Genomic DNA, 19,861 nt, shown 5'->3' on the forward strand with positions numbered 1-19,861 from the left:
TATAACCCCCACTAGGTCCTCTGAATCCTTCTTGGACCTGTATTCTCCCCAGCCACCCACCCACCCACCCCAAAGACTTTTTCTTTGGTACGATATGCCAATTCCATTTCAGGTTCTACTTGTGTTTTCTTTTCTGATCTTGTTTTTCTTTTTTTTTAAACAGATTTTTTTTTAAGATTTTATTTATTAATGAGAAAGATAGGAGGAGAAAGAACCAGACATCACTTTGGCACATGTGCTGCCGGGGATTGAACTCAGGACCTCATGCTTGAAAGTCCAAAGCCTTATCACTGCACCACCTCCTGGACCACAAACAGATTTTTTTTTTTTTTAATATTTATTTTATTTATTTATTCCCTTTTGTTGCCCTTGTTGTTTTATTGTTGTAGTTATTATTGTTGTTGTCATTGCCGGATAGGACAGAGAGAAATGGAGAGAGGAGGGGAATACAGAGAGGAGGAGAGAAAGATAGACACCTGCAGACCTGCTTCACCGCCTGTGAAGGGATTCCCTTGCAGGTGGGGAGCCGGGGTTCGAACCGGGATCCTTATGCTGGTCCTTGTGCTTTGCGCCACCTGCACTTAACCCGCTGCGCTACAGCCCGACTCCCCACAAACAGATTTTTTTTAAATATTTTATTTATTTATTACCTTTTGTTGCCCTTGTTTTATTGTTGTAGTTATTATTGTTGTTGTCGTTGTTGGATAGGACAGAGAGAAATGGAGAGAGGAGGGGAAGACAGAGAGGAGGAGAGAAAGATAGACACCTGCAGACCTGCTTCACCGCCTGTGAAGCGACTCCCCTGCAGGTGGGGAGCCAGGGGCTTGAACTGAGATCCTTATGCCGGTCCTTGCACTTCACGCCACGTGCACTTAACTCCCTGCACTACTGCCCGACTCCCTATTTTATTTTTGAGAAAGACAGGAACACCAGAGCACTGCACAGCTCTGGCTTGTTGTGGTGCGGGGGATTGAACCTGCGACTTTGGAGCCTCAGGTATGATAATCTCTTTGCATAACCACTATGCTATCTACCCCTACCCTTCCTATCTCAATTTCTCTCTTTCTCTAACAAAGTTTTTTTTTTTTTTTTTAAGTGAATATTACATTGCTCTCTGGAACATGAGACTCCCTCAAGTTGCTGCTCTGCAGAAACATACCCCATGTATCATGATTTTGTGTTTACAGAAAATACTAATTTTATATAAAATCTAGCTTGGCAGGCCATTAAATTTGAAGTGTTAGTTTGCATTGATTAACTTTTAATTGTTTTTTAAGATTTTTATTTATTTACTTATTTACTATAAAGATAGGAGAGAAAGAGTCAGATATTACTCTGGTACATGTGCTGCCAGGGATTGAACTCAGGACTTCCTGCTTGAGAGTCCAATACTTTATCCAGTGCGCCACCTCCCAGACTACCAATGAATTACTCTTCATAGGAGTAGGTCTCAATTAATATACTCTCACTATAAGATTTGCTGATTTCTATATGGTTTGTGATTTTCTAGCCAGTGGTAGACTAAGAGGGCAAATTAGCATTGCTGATGGGTAGAAGAAATAAAACACTTTGAATCCCTTTTTCTTACTGCTACTCAGTAACTTTGTTATTTTTACTCTTGATCTAGGCTTACTGATTCATGGTGGCAGGAATTTATAGGAAGTTGTTGATGCCTTATAGAAACGTGTGGTTGTGAGAGCTATAAAGAACCCAAGAGTAGAAACTGGAGCAGTTCGTGTAAATCAGGGAAAACAGCTGCAGTTAGAGCCAGTTACATAAGTTTATGCTACTAAGAAAAAAGTAAAAATTTGCATAGACTGGAGTGTGGGACCACTCTCTGACGTTTGATTATTCGTTTCTGAAATGAAAGCTAAGCTTTCTTTTTATAAATCACTGGTTTAGGACCTCAGGCTTTGTTTGAAAAGGAAAGGTTTCTGTTCATCTTTTATTTTGGAGACATTATTAACTGTGATTGTAGTTGATCTCAAAGAGACTGCACTGAGCTTTTGAGTAGGGTGTTTGTTGTGAAGCTGCGGCTTGTGGACCACTCCAGGGCTGCTTTTCATTCTGAGAAGAGGAGAGATGCCACAACACTGGAGCTTCCCTCGGTGCCATGGTGTTTATCCCCTGGTGGTGTTGAAGTTCAAACGTGAACTGTGCACGTGGGGAATCAAATGTGCTACCTGGTGGTGAACTCCTGCTCTAAAGGTTTTTGTTTTGTATTTTTATTGTTACTGTTTTACTAGAACACTGATAATCTGGTTTATGGAAGTGCTGGGGACTAAACCTAGGATATGGACCCTTAGGCATGAAAGCCATTGCATAACTACTATGCTATCTCCCCAGCCCAGTAAGTTTTCTGTTTGTTTAAGAGTATTGATTTGTTGGGGCTGGGTAGTGGTGCACCTGGTTGAGCACACACATTACAGTGCACAAGGACCAAGGTTCAAGTCCTTGGTCCCCACCTGCAGGGGGGAAAGCTTGGTGAGTGGTGAAGTAGTGGCTGCATCTGTGTCTCTGTCTCTCTTCCTCTCTATCCCCCCTTCCCTCTTGATTTCTGGCTGTCTCTATCCAATAAATAAATAAAGATAATTAAAAAGAGTATTGACTTGTTTTCAGTTTATTTCATAGAGGTTGGCTGGTTAGTTTTCTAACCTGAGAAAGAGGAAGGGACACCACAGCATGCTCTACCCGTCCTGGAGCTACCTCCACCCACCCTCCCTCGTAATGTGCTGTGATGCTCCCAGATAGCTCTGAGGTTCGAACCTGGGGCCTGTCCTACTGTAAAACGCATGGAGTGCTGGGTAAGCAGCCCCACTGCCCCCTTCATGGGTTTTATAAAATAGTTTTAATTGCTTAGTTTCTCAAGTTTCACCCATTGGCAGATAAGACAGAGTTACTTAGTTTATTCGCTTGTGTTTTTTTTATTATCTTTATTGGATAGAGACAGCTAGAAATTGAGAGGAAGAGGGTGATAGGGAGAGAGACACCTGCAGCCCTCTACTGCACGTGTGAAGCTTCCCTCCCTGCCAGTGGGGGATGGGAGCTTGAACCTGGGTCCTTGTGCATTGTAGCATGTGCACTCAACCAGGTGCACCACCGCCCCATCCCTCGATCGCATTTTCAAATGATGAGAATTGTGTTACTGTATACGTGAAGTGTGGCTGATGTAGATGTGATGAGCTTCCAGCTAAAGGTTAGTTTGATTACAGGATCTGAAAGAGTCAAGTTTAACTAGAGAGGATACTGTAAACTAAAAAAGTAGCATACAAAAATTGACAAGATAGTGGTGATGGGAAAAAATTAAATGAAGTCTCCTATTCATTATATATATATGGCTCACATTTATTTGAAATAAATGTTTATAAATTCATTTCGTGTGAGGCAGACAAGAAAAAGAAGCGAGAGCAGCCCTTGAGCACATTCAGTGCTGTGAACCATACCAGGAACCTCAGACTGTTGAAAGAGGCAGCATTAAACTGGCAGAATAGCACAACAGAAAGAAAGCCGAATCAAGAGTAAGGAGATCTGATTTGGCATTGGCTGTTTGCTTAAGACCTGGCAAACTAGATTTGAATCAGAGATACTTAATTAGTTAAAAGACAACTTGTTTTTGTTTTTTCCTGCCACAGATTTCTGGGGAGCATATAAACAAGTTCTAACATATTAATGGTCGGGAATCAGGCGTTAGCACAGCGGACTAAGTGCAGGTGGTGAGAAGCGCAAGGACCTGCATATGGATCCTGGTTCAAGCCCCTGGCTCCCCACCTGCAAGGGAGTCACTTTACAGGTGGTGAAGCAGGTCTGCAGGTGTCTCCCCCTCTCTGTCTTCCCCTCTTCTCTCCATTCTCGCTGTCCTATCCAACAAGGACATCAATAATAACTACAACAATAAAGCAAGGGCAACAAAAGGGAATGAATAAATATTTTTAAAATAATAATATGCTAATGGTCTCTCTCTCCACCTACCTACTGGAATTTTTTTTTTTTTTTTTTACCAAATCCAAGTAAGTGTATATTATGGCAACTTTGAACATTCATAGAGTAGGTATCTGGCAGAAGTTTATTTTGCAGTAACTAGTAATAAAGCATTAGGAACTAGTATATTGACTTCCTAATTTACTAAGTTGAAGATGAAGTAAAACGGAAATTAAGATCCGGGGGGGGGGGAAGTGATTAAGAATTTAAGATAATTGGACACCATTCTTCGAACTCCTGAATGTTTCTGGTGCTGGGACTCAGAAATATCTAGGGGTTTTTGTTTGGTTTTTTTTTTTGTTTTTTTTTTTACCCCAAAGCTAGTGTTTCTGATAAAAAGCCAGATTTGGGATTTACCAACTTAATTCAACTCATGAATATTTCCATATGCTTTTGTTTTATTTTAGCAGTGTTGGGGAAATTGGTGTCACCTTTTTTTTTTTTTTTTAATAATTACTTTTTATTTATTTTCCCTTTTGTTGCCCTTTTTTTTTTATTGTTTTCGTAGTTGTTGATGATGTCATTGTTAGATAGGACACAGAAATGGAGAGAGGGGGAAAGATAGGCACCTCCAGACCTTCACTGCCTGTGAAGTGACTCCCCTGCAGGTGGGGAGCCAGGGACTTGAACCGGGATCCTTATGCCGGTCCTTGTGCTTTGTGCCATGTGCGCTTAACCCTCTGCACTACCACCCGACTCCCTGAAGTCACCTTTTTCATTGGTGGGAGTGGGTTGGCAAAGCTGTTCAATTACAGAACAAGAAAACCATTAGATTACAGAACTATATTGAACATTGGAGATTATTTAATGCAGAGATCACCATACTCTGGTCCGTACACCAGACTGGATTCTTGACTTGTGTTTGTAAATAAAATTGAAACACATGCATACTCCTCTGACTGTCTTTTTGCTTCAGCAGCAGAATTTTTTAGTTGCAACAGAGATTGCAGAGCCCAGGAAGCCTAAAATATTTTTTATTTGGCCCTTTACAAGAAATGTTTGCCACATGTTGAACAGATTAGGCATGCCATCTCTAGATGGAGAAATAAAGTCCAAAGATAATGAATGAAATATTCAGAGATCATACAACTAATAGTTTATTTTTCTACCATTTTGTTGTTGGAAATGGTAATATCTAGGTGATATGAGAAGAATAGAATTTTGTTGATAAATGAGTCAACATTATATTACAAAACACTGCCACAATTGGATGGTAGTACTTTAGGTCTTGGTAGTCAGACTTTAAATATTATGTAGGCTATTAAAAAAAAAACTTTGAAGGTGATAAAATTAAAATGGTAGTATGTTCTGTCCTGAGTGAAAAACCTTCAGTTTAATTTAAAAAAACAGTTTGATAACAAGATTCTTTTCGTTGCTGTGCAGCCAAATGGACGGACTGTTGAAGTGGCTGAAGAGGAAGTTGCCAGAACTCCTCAGAGTGTATCAGCAAAACAGCCAGTAGAGACAGATAAGAAAAATGAAAAGGTAAGTTTGGGAGCATATGATATTATGTACAAAATTCTTAATAACAAGAGTAACATATTTTTCTGTTTAATACAGCTGTGTGTATTTCCCTATACCTTTAAGGAAAAATGAAAATCTGAATTTATAGCTGAGTGGTTAAAGTTTGGGGGGAGGTACAGTGAATACATTAACACTCTTTATGTCAATACCAATTTACCCATGACTTGAACTTTTATTAGGAGTAAGGTTCCAGTATAAAGTGTCTCTTATTTGGAAACATAGTTGTATTGCCTTTGTTTTTAGTGCACTTCTGGTATAAAAAGCTTAGCAAAATTATCCTCTGGTATTGTGTCAAAAAATCTATTTGTTGTGATAAAGACATGATTGTCTGCTTATCAGGTACATTTCTTTTTTTTTTTAATTTATTTTATTTATTCTTTTTGTTGCCCTTTTTTTTATTGTTGTAGTTATTATTGATGTCATTGTTGTTGGATAGGACAGAGAGAAATGGAGAGAGGAGGGGAAGACAGAGGGGGAGAGAAAGACAGACACCTGCAGACCTACTTCACCGCCTGTGAAGTGACTCCCCCTGCAGGTGGGGAGCTGGGGGCTCAAACCAGGATCCTTCCGCTGGTCCTTGTGCTTAGCGCCACCTGCGCTTAACCCACTTCGCTACCGCCCGACTCCCATCAGGTACATTTCTTAATAAAGATGAACAAGATTGTGGCATAAGATGGGTACAATTCCATACAGTTCCCACCACCAGAGTTCCATATCCCATCCCCTTCACTGGAAGCTTCTCTGTTCTTTATCCTTCTGGGAGTATGGACATAAGATCTTTATGGAGAGCAGAAGGTGGAAGATCTGGCTTCTGTAATTATTTCTCCACTGGACATGGACATTGACAGGTTGATCTATACCCCCAACCTATTAAGCTCATATAGTACCAAGTGCAGGGACATGAACAAGGATCCCATTCAAGCTTCTGGTTCCCTACCTACAGGGGTGTTGCTTCACAAGTAGTGGAACAGCAGGTCTACAGATTATCTTTTTCTTTCTCTTTCTTCCCCATTTCCCTCAATTTCTCTGTCCTATCCAAAAAAATTGAAAAAATGGCCTCCAGGGACAGTGGATTCATGGTACAGGTACCTAGCCCTGAGTGATAACCCTAGAGGTGAGCGGATGGAAGGAAGGGAGGGAAAAGCAAAGAAAGAGGGAGTCGGGCTGTAGCACAGCTGGTTAAGCTCAGGTGGCGCAAAGTGCAAGGACCAGCGTAAGGATCCCAGTTTGAGCCCCCGGCTCCCCACCTGCAGGGGAGTCGCTTCACTGCCTGTGAAGCAAGTCTGTGGGTGTCTATCTTTCTCTCCCCCTCTCTGTCTTCCCGTCCTCTCTCCATTTCTCTCTGTCCTTTCCAACCACGACGACAACGATAAAACAAGGGCTCGAGCCCCGACTCCCCACCTGCAGAGGGGTTGCTTCACAGGAGGTGTAAAAGAAAGAAAAGGTTTGCTGCTCTGATACTCTTAAGTATCTGAGTCCTTGTGCAAGGTAATTTTTAACAATTTTTACTTTAGAATATTTGTTTTTACCAGGACACTGCTTAGCTGTGACTAATAGTGGTAGTGTGGGGGGATGAACCTGGGACTTCAGGACTGTTTGCACAACCATTATGCTGTCTCCTCCACCCCTACAAGTTCTTTACTACAGGAAAATTACTCAAAAAAAAAACACTTAAGGGGCCTGGCAGTGTTGCAGCCAATGGAACGACCACATTACCATGTACAAGGACCCAGATTTAAGTCCCTAGTCTCCACCTGCAGTCAGGAAGCATCACAAGTGGTGAAGCAGAGATGCAGGTGTCTTTCTTTGCCTCTCTACTTCCACCTTCCCTCTCAGTTTCTCTCTGCACCGTCAAATAGTAAGCAAAGTCTTTAAAAATCTATCAATAATAGAAATAAATTTAAAAGACTTAAAAAATAACAATTTCATTTTAGTTGTAAACTGTTAAGACAGTGCACAGTTAAACATAGCTAACCAACAAGTGGTTAAATGAGTAAATATAAGTATAAATAAAAAGACCATTTTATGAATATTCATTTCCTTCTGGAAGCAGTTAGCTAAATGTAGAAATCATGATTTTATAAAACGTTTGGTGGGGCCAGCAAAATAACTCACTTGAATAGAGAGCACTGCTTTCGCACATCTGCAATCCCAGGTTTAAACCTGCCCTGCTGCTTCCCTCTCCCTATCCCTCTCTCTCTCTCTCTCTCTCCCTCTCTCTCTCTCCCTTTCTCCCTCCCTCTCCCTCTCTCTCCCTTTCTCACATACACACTCACTCATTCACTCTGCATTGGAGGAATCTTCAGTGCTGTATCGTATCTGTCAAAAAAAAGGTCTGAGTTGGGAGTTGGGCGTAGCACAGTGGGTTAAACACATGGTGCGAAGCACAGTGGACCGTTGCAAGGATCTTGGTTCAAGCTCCTGGCTCCCCACCTACAGGGGGGTCATTTCATAAGCAGTGAAGCAAGTCTGCAGGTTTTTATGTTATTTTTTTTTTCATTTTTAAAATATTTTCCCTTTTGTTGCCCTAGTTGCTCTTGTTATTGTTGTTATTGATGTCATTGTTGTTGGATAGGACAGAGAGAAATGCAGAGGGGAGGGGAAGACGGGGGAAACCCTACTTGACCCTGTAGACCCTGCAGGTAGCTGGGGGCAAGAACCACAAAATATTATCTACTTAAACCACAAAATAGTATCTACTTTGTACAGTAATCAGTTCATTAATTTATTGTATGTAGGGTGTTCCAAAAATCTATATTCCTTCTGAAAAAAACTATGTTTTACTTTTTTGAAAATAGCTTGTAGAGTGGGGGTAGATAGCATAATGGTTATGCAAAGAGACTGTTCATGCCTGAGGCTCTAAGTCCCAGGTTCAGTCCCCTACACCACCATAAGCAGAGCTGGGGGGGGGGGGAGCTATAAAAAAAAAAAAGAAAGAAAACAGCTTACTATAGTATCTTGTATATGATATAATTTAGGATGACATGATATCAAAGGGCACAGGCTTTGGAGTGGAGCCATGTGGACCTGTCATCCTAATCACTGACATTTGCTAACCCAATATGATCCAGATTAGCGTGTTTTAGTTTTAGCATCTCAGGTCTTTCTGTCTCTTCACCTTAAAATGGGAATGATGCCTTCACTGAGTTTTCTTGCTTTTTTTTTTTTAAAGGATTATGAAGCTTCACAAGTGGTGAAGTAGGGCTGCAGGTGTCTATCTAACTCCCTCTCTTTCTTCCCCTCCCTTCTCAGCTTCTGTCTCTATCCAATAGTGAATAAATAAAAATTTTTAAAAGGGAATAAATAAGAACACGATTTTAAAGTACTTAGTGTATAGTAACCACTAAAATTGTGACGTATGTAGTTTTTTAATCAAGTTTTTTATTTTCTGCATCACTCATTTTATTATATATTTACTGGCTCCTACCTTTAAAAAAGTAATGAAATAGTAATTAACATTGTATTTTACTTTCAGTCGAAGAAAAATAAGAAGAAATCAAAATCAGATGGTAAAGCAGTGCAGAACAGTTCACGCCACGATGGAAAGGAAGTTGATGAAGGTATTGGAGCAAGTAAAAAAAAAAAAAATTAGGAGAAGAAAGAAGAAAAAAATTTTTTTTGTTTTTGTTTCCAGGCTCAGTGCCAGCACTACAAACCCACCGCCCCAGCGGCCATTGTTTTCCCCCCTTCCATTTTATTTGATAGAATAGAGATTGATGGGGTGAAGGGGAGAGAGAGGGAGAGAGAGAAAGATACCTGCAGACTTGTTTCACCACTTATGAAGCATTCCCCTTGCAGGTGGGGAGCAGGGATCTGAACATGGGTCTTTTTGAGGGTCCTTTGCACATAGTGCTATGTGTCTGCCCCCTCCCCTTTTTTTATACCACCAAAGTATATTATGTAAAAGTTACATTTGTTTCATTTTATGTTGCATCTGACTTTTAAAAACTATAAATCTTAATGTATGGATTTGTGACATTAGGAATTTTTCTTTAATCTAGCTTTCTTGAGAGTATAATTGTACTTCTCCTGAAGGGAACATTCTTGAATTTTAAGGTATAACTCATTATCTTGAGCAGTTGAAAAGTAATTTTGTCTTTGTTTCCTAAAAATGTAGTTTGAAGATTTATTTTCCCCATTGTCCATAAGTATACCATACCTGGGTTACATGGGAAACTCTTGCACAAGCCATTTGTTTTTAACACTGTCCTATAAGATCTGTCTAGCGAGATAAAACAAATACGTAAGATGACTTATCTGTAGTGTTTTCTAAGCCATACATGACAGACTTGATACAAATTACCAGACTTAATAATAGCAGTAGCTGTGTAAAATATCTTAACAAGAATGGAGGGAATCTTTGAGTTAATACATAGAGTTAACACCTTTGTTTTTTAACTTAGTATTAAAGTTTATCATGATTTTTTTTTTTTGGTATACCCTGCCCCGTAATACCCACCCCTCACCCACCCCTCCCCCCCCAAATAAATAACTAGTTTTTTTTGCCTTCTCACTGAATAACTCTTTTCCCCCTGGGGCAATGTCAGGAACCTGGGAAACTAAAATTAGTCACAGAGAGAAACGGCAGCAACGTAAACGTGATAAGGTGCAGACTGATTCTGGTTCATTGGATTCAGCTATCCCTGGGATAGAAAATACCATCACAGTTACCACTGAGCAGCTAACGACTACATCAGTTCCTGTTGTCTCCAAGAAGAATAAAGGTATATTAGTGGACATAGGAGTGGTACATCAAATCACAAAATGTATATGTACAAAATGCCATGTAAGATTCTGGCTGTGGTCTCGCTGCTTTCATCACTGCTGATATACCCTTCCTTGTAAGAGGATTATATACCACATATTGGCTTGCCTATTACCAGCAGAGTTACTTTTTTACAACCATTATTAATGTGGCCTTTTAAATTGAAACTGCTTTTATGCCTTGAATCATGTGAGAAAATAGTATCGCGCCCCCCCCTTTTTGTCATGTCTGTTGCTTCACTTCATTGCTCTTACATCTTCATTTCTTTCTTTCTTTTAAGATTTTATTTATGAGAAAGATAGGAAGAGAGAGAGAGAACCAGACATCACTCTGGCACATGTGCTGCTGGGGATTGAACTCAGGACCTCATGCTAGAGAGTCCAAAGCTTTATCACTGCGCCACCTTCCAGACCACTCATCTTCATTTCTTATAAGGAACAGGCATATATTAAATGGAATTTTTTTTTCCCAGTTCTGCATGACGATGGTACTTTTATTCCAAAATGAAAAAACAGAAACAAAAACATGTTCTTGGTGATACCGGTTCTATCTGGATTTTTTTATCACCCCACTTTTTGAGAGTACAATAGGTGTGTGACAAAGTTAAGCTGAAACTTGAAAAGTTTTGCAATAATATTTTTCCCAGATGTTTTATTTACTCAAACTATCAAATATTGATGGTTTCCCATTTTTACCCTGGAGAGATCAGTCTGCAATGATACTATTCAATTACTTTAAGTATTGACTTACCTCCTTTCACATATTTATTGCCTTGGTGCCCTACTTGTCTCCACACCGCTTTTAGCCTTGCAACTTTTGAATTTTTTTTCTTGATGACTTGGAATTTATTGCTCTGTACAGTAAAGACTTCTAGTTGACCCTTTGTCTGTGTTGTGCATGCATTTCTAGTTAGTATAACCTGTGCTGATTTTGAACACTTGTGATCATCATACTTCTCAGTGTCAGAGTTTCTTCTTTTAGCGTTTGCTCTTCAACAGCATCAGGTTGAGCCTGATGTAAAGTTTCGAGACCTCCTTTGAATCTGGAGAGGTGGCAGTCGTTGACTATGTGGGTCATAGTCTGTCTGTAGCCGCAGGGGCAGTTTGGGTCGTCTCTGGCTCCCCAGCGATGGAACATAGCGGCGCACCGGCCATGGCCTGTTCGATAGCGATTGAGGAGGGCCCAATCATAACGTGCTAGGTCAAAGCTGGGTTGACGCTTGCAGGGGTCTGTGATGAGGTGTTTGTTCTTTACCTCAGCTGACTGCCAACTCTGTTTCCAAGAGTCTGGAACAGAAAAGTTCAGTGTAGGCGTAGGGGACCAGATTGGTTGACGAGACGTCAAGCGTTGGACAGGGTGGGCGAAGATATCCGCGTATATTGGCAGGTCCGGTCGAGCGTAGACGTGGGAAATGAACTTAGATGATGCCGCATCCCGACGAATATCTGGCGGGGCGATGTTACTAAGAACTGGCAGCCGTGGAACGGATGGTTCCAGAAATTATCCTCATGGAGGAATATAATTTGGAATCGACCAAGTGGACATGGGGGCTACGGAACCATACTGGGGCACAGTATTCTGCAGTGGAATAGCATAATGCCAGAGATGATGATCGTAGTGTGGAAGCGCTCGCGCCCCATGAGGAGCTGGCCAGTCTTGCAATGATGTTATTTCTCGCGCCCACCTTTGCTGCAGTTTTTATGAGATGTTCATGAAATGACAGAGTGCAATCGAGAGTAACGCCAAGATAGACTGGCTGGGCTTCATGCCGGATTCTCGTATCGCCAAGCTGCACATTAAGCTCACGCAAGGCCGAGGCATGGTGTAGATGGAAAACAGATGATACTGTTTTTTGCAGTGCTAGGAATTAGTCGCCATTTTTTACAGTAATCAGATATCAGAGACATGTCTTTCGTGAGTGTCAGAGTAAAAGTATCTGTCTATATTGTGTATTCTCATATTTTGCCATATTTCCTAAGTTCAAATGCTAACAGAGTTCTTAAGTTGATGTTTCCAGGACTGTTTTTTTGTTTGTTTGTTTGTTTTAAATAGCTAAAGGGAGTCGGGCAGTAGCGCAGCGGGTTGAGTGCATGAGGCACAAAGTGCAAGGACCGGCATAAGGATCCCGGTTCCATCCCCCAGCTCCCCACCTGAAGGGGAATTGCTTCACAGGCAGTGAAGCAGGTCTGCAGGTGTCTGTTTTCCTCTCCTCTCTCCATTTCTCTGTCCTATTTAACAATGACGACATCAATAACAACAATAATAAAACAACAAGGACAACAAAAGGGAATAAATATTTTTTTAAAAAAATAAATGATTAGTATTGTTAAGGCAAAACAAAGTTGTATCCAATTACAGAACCTAGTTCTGCAGTTTCTACTTAAAAGGATCTTGATAATTATTATTAATCTGTAGTTTCTCTGTGTACTTGGGCAGTTTTCCAGGTTCTTCATTGGCATTTTAGTTGACTAAAATGTGGTAACTAGAGGACTCAATTCCTTAATGATATGTGAAATGTATTGTAAGATGAACTCTTTTCCAGTATAAGAATTTTATACTTGAAAAAGGAATTTATTAATTTTTTTTTTAGATTTTATTATTTATTCATGAGAAATGATAGGAGAGAGAGAAAGAACCAGATAACACTCTGGTACATTATTATCAATTTTAAGCAAAGATTGATGTCTTACTCCTAGCTTAATGTACATTTTGACCTATTTATTATTAAATATATTTTGTTTCTATTTCACCCAGGTGATTCTCATCTAAATGTTCAAACTAGCAACTTTAAGTCTGGAAAAGGAGATTCCACACTTCAGGGTGAGAAAAATTACATTTAACTTATGTGGAAGGCCCATTAAAACAAAGTTTTGTACATGTGTGTTTCATTACATAAATGGCACAGAATGATTTCTAATAGCTAAAGTACCATAATCACAGTCCACAGATTTGGAGGATACACTATCTGCCCCCGCCTGGACCATAGAGTTTTTAACAGTGTTTAGCATAGGCATGTGTGGAATGAAAGACTTTTTACCCTGACTTGTTAAGAAAGAAGTCTGTAATTTTTTTTTTTTATTATATTTATTTTCCCTTTTGTTGCCCTTGTTGTTTTTATTGTTGCTGTTGTTATTGATGTCGTTGTTGTTGGATAGGACAGAGAGAAATGGAGAGAGGGGGAGAGGAAGACAGACACCTACAGACCTGCTTCACCCCCTGTGAAGGGACTCCCCTGCAGATGGGAAGCCGGGGGCTGGAACCGGGATCCTTACACCAGTCCTTGCGCTTTGTGCCACGTGCGCTTAACCCGTTGCACTACTGCCCGACTCCCAGAAGTCTGTAATGTTTTAAACTGCTTTCTTTTTTTTTCTTTCTCATTGTGTACATTTCTTTTTTTTTAATATTTTTTATTTATTAGAAAGATAGGAGAGAGGAAGGAACCAGATATCACTCTGGTACATGTGCTGCTAAAGATTGAACTCAGGACCTCATGGTTGAGAAACCATTGCTTTATCCACTGCGCCACCTCCCGGACCACCATTTCTTTTATTTCTTTTTTTTATTTATAAAATGGAAACACTGACAAGACCATAGGATACCATAGGGGTACAATTTCACACAGTTCCCACCACTGGAACTCCATGTCCAGTCCTCTCCCCTGATAGTTTTCCTATTCTTTATCCCTCTGGGAGCATGGACCCAGGGTCATAGGATGCAGAAGATGGAGGGTCTGGCTTCTGTACTTGCTTCCCCAATGAACATGGGCATTGGCAGGTCAATCCATACTCCCAGCCTGTCTCTCTCTTTCCCTAGTAGGGTGGAATTCTGGCAGAGTTCTGGGCAAGTGGAGCTCCAGGACACATTGGTAGAGTCACCTGCCCAGGTAGAAGTCGGGTTGCCATCATGGTAGTATCTGAACCTGGTGGCTGAAAAAGTTAACATAGAAAGCAGGGCAAATTACTAACTAATCATGAACCCAAGGGCTGGAGGAATATTGCAGATGAAGATCTGGGTCTCGGGTTTTTTTTTTTTTTTTTTTTTTGAAAAGGCTAGTAGTAGATCTATTTTAGGTATGTTCCAAGAGACCCATGACCCAACTAGTTTTTGCCTGCGCCTGACATCTAAGTTGCAGGTGACTTAAGTTATTGTCTGGGGTTAAACTGCTTTCTTAACAGTACCCCTATTTCACAATAAATGAACTATAAGGCTATATAGTATTTCACAAATAGGGAAGGGGAAAAAAAAGATTTATTTATAAATAGTAGAGAAAGATCCAGAGTATTATTCTGGCATATATGATGCTGGGGATTAAACTCAGCCAAACTTAAGAGGTAGAACTACATTTAAGAACATTTGGGTTTTGTTTTACTGTGCAGTAAAGCTCTAGATCACTGTCTTGTACATGGTAATGTATTACTACTTAAGGAAAGAGCATTTTAAAAAGTCATTGTGTGGTCCGGGAGGTAGCGCAGTGATAAGACTTTGGACTCTCAAGCATGAGGTCCTGAGTTCGATCCCCGGCAGCACATGTGCCAGAGTGATGTCTGTTTCTTTTTCTCTCCTATCTTTCTCATGAATAAATAAAATCTTTTTAAAAAAAAAGTCATTGTTGTAGTCTTGGTGGGTGAAAATGCTCATTACACAGATTAAAGTTCAGGCTGACTCTAAAAGCCATCAGTAGTGATTCTCTCCTTAATTGTCTTTAAAACTCAAGCTCCCCTCTCCCCCGCTCTGAGAGGAGGAGGAAGTAAGGAATGATAATTTAACCAAGCTGTCATAGAAATTTTTTAAGGTCCCAGTTTTAAACCGTTATGTGTCATATTTTAATATTTTTCATTTTAAGTTTCTTCAGGTTTGAATGAAAACATCACTGTAAATGGAGGAGGTTGGAATGAAAAGCCTGTAAAAGTCTCCTCACAGATCAGTGCAGTTGAGGAAAAGTGGAACTCTGTCTCACCTGCTTCTGCAGGCAAGAGGAAAACTGAGCCGTCTGCATGGGGTCAAGACACTGGAGATACTAATGTAAATGGAAAAGACTGGGGAAGAAGTTGGAGTGACCGCTCAATATTTTCTGGCATTGGTAAGAACTGTTAGAAAATGTCAAGTTTGTTTAAATTGGTTTACCTCTGGTATGTTTTGAATTTTCTGTGAGTTAAAATATAAACACATATACATAGAAAATTTAGAAATAATAAGTCATAGCTTATGCATATGAAGCAAGTGAGAACTAATGTGAATTAGTACTGTCACTTACTTGCTTCATTTGATAGCTAATGTATTTAACTGACCTAATTATATGTTTTTAGGTATATAATGTATGGACAGACAGATAACTTCGACAGTTTCACTATTGAGTTTTAATAAAGATAGTAAGTTCAGTTTCAGTTACAGCATTCTCTTATATGCTATTTTACAGTCTGCAAAATACCTACTTTTAACTTACTATCATCTCTAGATAAAGACCAGTAGTTGAGAAGGTTATTTTGTTTGAGAACCAACAAGTTAAAAGCATTTTATTTCAAATGCTTGCTTTTTTAAGAAATCATACTTCGGGGAGTCGGGCGGTAGCGCAGTGGGTTAAGCACACGTAGTGCAAAGCTGCAAGGACCGGGTAAGGATCCTGGTTCAAGCCCCCGGCTCCCCACCTGCAGGGGAGTCGCTTCACAGGCGGTGAAGCAGGTCTGCAGGTGTCTTATCTTTCTCTCCCCCTCTCTGTCTTCTCCTCTCTCCATTTCTCTCTGTCCTATCAAACAACGTCATCAATAACAACAACAATGAAAAACAAGGGCAACAAAAGGGAGTAAATAAATAAATAAAATTTTTTTTTAAAAAAAAGAATTCATACTTAGTATGGAAAATAGCAAAAAGAGAAGGGAAATAAACTGTACCACCCAGTAACAACTGCTGTTTTTTGCTATTTCCTTATGGTCTTTTTTCCCCTGTGTACAGTTCTAGGTTTTTGGTTTTTTTATCCAAGTCAGATGTACATCTTTATACCCCTCTTCTGCTTAACACTGTAGCTTATGTACTTCCTAAGGACTTCCGCTTACTAATTCTATAATGTGTTGTGTAAGCATAGCCAAAGCTACTTAGCTATTCCGTATTGTTGGTTAAATGTCTCCCTTTTTTCAAAGAGTATAAATATAAGCATATTTATTTGACATAGAGCCAGAGTCTTTTATAAAAGTTGTTCTGACCCATGCTGCCAGCATGTTTATGAGTACGATTTATAAAGGTTTACCAAGAGTTGAATGTTTTGTTTTTTCTTGATAAGCAGAAAGTCTTTTGATTAACTTTTTAAAATCACCATGAGGTCATTGGCAAATATATTTCACAGATCTTTGTGATTGTTTTTTATTTCTCTCTCTTTTTTAATTTTATTCATTTATTTTCCCTTTTGTTGCCCTTGTTTTTTATTATTGTTGTAGTTATTGTTGTTGCTGTTGATGTCGTTGTTGTTAGATAGGACAAGAGAAAAATGGAGAGAGGAGGGGGAGAAAAAGACAGACACCTGCAGACCTGCCTCACCTCCTGTGAACCGACTCTCCTGCAGATGGGGATCCGGGGGCTCAAACCGGGATCTTTACACTGGTTCTTGTGCTTTGCATCATGTGCGTTTAACCCGCTGTGCTACAGCCTGACTCCCTTTTTTTTTTTTTTTTTTTTTTCCTTTCTTACCAGAGTACTGCTCAGCTCTGGCTCATGGTAGTGCTGGGGATTGAACCTGGGACTTTGGAGCCTCAGGCATAAGAGTCTCTTTGCATAACCATTATGCTATCTCCCCCCCCAACACACCGTGTAATTATTTCTATTTTATGAATTATATATTCATTTCCTTAACAAGTTTTAGTTCCTTGTGCTTTAAAGAATTTTTGTTACATTCTTTGCAGATATATTTTTGTTTGTTTTACTTTGGGACAGTGGTCGGCACAATAGAGTTTTTAATAATTAAGTAGGAAGAAAAGCCACTTCTTATTGCTTGCTTTTCTCACCACTTTAAGCTTAGATGCATGTTGACTAATACCCCAAAAGGCAAGCTCTAGATCCTTTGCTAATAGTGTTCTTAAACTTGTTCACTCCTCTTTCTCCTGAAATGTCCAAATATTGTGTAGAAGTACCACATTTTGGTTAGAAGAATTAGTTCCTAAATTATTTTCACAATTAGGATTAAATTGTTGCTTGCTTATTGTTCCAGAGAATATTAAGTAGCAGATTAAAGTCCCTACTTAGATGCATTAGGGCCTTTGTAAAAATTGAAAAATAATTAGATTACATTAGATTTGCTACAGTCACTGAAAAGAAAGTGGTGTGACTGGTTTGTGGGGGGTTGTGTTCCTTAAAATACTCACACATAAGAAAGAAAACCCCTAAAAATAATATAGTGTAGCTAAATGGAACAAGCATAAACTAGGTTAGATGTACCTGTTTGATATGCATCCCTATCTTTGCTGGAAATTGCTTATTTTACCTGTATTAACCTCATGTCATGAATGTCAAAACTGCCTGGTCCAGTTGCCATAGGTAATAAGGTAGTTTGCTATAGAGGAAAGGGCACAGGCACAGTTGACTTAAGTTCCAATCACAGCTCAACTATTTTCTAATATCAACAAGTCATTTAACTACTTTGAAACTTTGTCTAGCAGAGTTGCCCTAAGGATTAGAATTGGTTAGTTAGTACAAGGAACCCAGCACGTAATAGTCAGTCAGTAGATGCTAGTCATTCTCTGTTAAGTGGTTCTAATTTCTAAGGTTATCTTAAATATTATCTCAGTTTTAAATCTTATCTTTCAAGTTCAATGCAAACTGAAGGTTCCAAGTGACGTTTTTTATTTTAACAGCTGCTTGGTCTAGTGTGGATAGGGGAATGAATACCTCTGAACAGAATTCTGCTTCTTTTGCATCTCTCACACTTAACTCTGCTGTTTCTGGTATGTGCAAACAGTCTTTCATTTAGTTAACCAACATTTTTCTATTTAAATTAATTTTTTTCTTTTATTTATTTTTTCATTATAGGGGGATTAGTGGTTTACAGTTGATAGTAAAATACAGTAGTTTGTACATGTGGAATACTCTGTTTTCCATATAACAGTTCAACCCCCTCTAGATTCTCCTCTGCCATCATGTTCCAGGACTTGAATCCTCCTCCCCACCCCAGGGTCTTTCACTTTGGTGCAGTACATCAAACCCCGTCATACATACACTTTTCAACATCTATTATGTTATACACTTAAAATTTCTGCATTTCAATATATTAAAATATTAAATAAGAGTAGCAGAGATGAGGCCAAATATATAGTAAGAATCAACAATGTATTTACACATGAGTAAAGAAAGGGTTGTGTGTGTGTTGTACTGATGTGATTGGATTTGGCTACATAAGCAATAGGGAGCTTTTGACAGGCAATGGATAGTACCGTACTCTTAGTATTTTGGAAAGGTTGCTGAGATTTCATAAATTACAGTTATCGCCCTTCCTTTCTTCCTTCCTTCCTTCCATCCTCTTTCTTTCTTTCCTCCTTCCTTTCTCTCTTTCTTTTTCTTTTACCAGAGCACTGCTCACAGCGCTCTGTTTAAATTAATTTTAGCTTTTGCTATTTGAAAAAATAATCAACATCAGATACTGTAGTCAACATAAAACAGATACATAATATAAAATGACAAAAGCTTTAGTCAAAGAGAAAGACCTAAATTCTTACCTGCAGATGGTTTTGTTCCTTTCTGTAGTTGAGTTATTCAATGGGGGAAAAAAATCTGTGGCCTAATATAACTGGAAGTATGTTGGCACACAAAAGTATACGTAGAGGTATTTGTTCCCTTCAGAATTATGATGTTCTGTTGTTAGAATATCCCTACTTAAAATATATATACCCCTACTATACTTCTATTTTAATTTTGGCTTTTTATTTCAATTTGTCCTACTCATCTTGAGCTTAAAGCTAAGCCTTTCAGGATATAGGAATCCTTAGACAACTACTTTGAGTATCAACTGACTTGGACAATGACTTGTTACTATAAATTTAAATTACTATTAGTCAACATTCGCTTAATGGTTATGCTGTTTATTAATCATACGGAAGCTTGGCTCTTATTAAAATCACTAGGGGCCTAATATAAATACGCACTAATTATAGTTCCACAGTGTCTGGAAACACTAGTCTAAAATCAGGATCAGTAAACTTTAAACTTTCTGGGCCTTATTCTCTGTTGTAAGGACTTAATTGTGCCACGATAGCAGGAAAGCAGCCAGATACTATACATAAACAAATGAGTGTGTCTCGTTCTGAAATAGTATCTTGATTTTTTTTTTTTCTCCTTTGTGACCGCCAGCCATTGTCAGGAGCCATACCAAAAAAAAAAAAAATGACTGAATTTGACCTCTTGGTCATAGTTTGTCAAGCCCCGATCTCATGGACTACATTTCAGTTCTAGAGATAACAAATTAATTGCTTCCTTCATGTAGTAACTTTGAGTAACACAAATGCTATTCTCTCAATCTATTCGAAGAAGCCGATATGGGCTGCTAGTATACTGTAGTGCTCCTATGCAGCCAATATGCCATTAAACATAAACATTGTAGAGATACTCCTATTTGTT

The 19,861-nt window shown here is 39.2% G+C and overlaps 1 protein-coding gene across 7 annotated transcripts in view; it reads left to right on the top strand.

Annotated features, from left to right (window-relative positions):
- Window positions 1-19,861, top strand: part of MTDH (metadherin) — a 51,877-nt gene that overhangs the window by 7,183 nt on the left and 24,833 nt on the right. The window contains exons 2-7 of one of the 7 annotated variants that reach the window (XM_060195999.1): window positions 5,362-5,463; window positions 8,978-9,062; window positions 10,140-10,226; window positions 13,022-13,087; window positions 15,111-15,347; window positions 18,106-18,195. In XM_060195999.1, the coding sequence (XP_060051982.1) occupies window positions 5,362-5,463; window positions 8,978-9,062; window positions 10,140-10,226; window positions 13,022-13,087; window positions 15,111-15,347; window positions 18,106-18,195 (667 nt within the window). Of the gene's footprint in view, window positions 1-5,361; window positions 5,464-8,977; window positions 9,063-10,049; window positions 10,227-13,021; window positions 13,088-15,110; window positions 15,348-18,105; window positions 18,196-19,861 lie in introns of all 7 variants that reach the window. The other 6 variants (XM_060195997.1, XM_060195996.1, XM_007532263.3 and 3 more) reach the window with 6 other exon arrangements.

This window comes from Erinaceus europaeus, chromosome 8 (genome assembly GCF_950295315.1).
Source record: "Erinaceus europaeus chromosome 8, mEriEur2.1, whole genome shotgun sequence".
Taxonomy (NCBI): Eukaryota; Metazoa; Chordata; class Mammalia; order Eulipotyphla; family Erinaceidae; genus Erinaceus; species Erinaceus europaeus.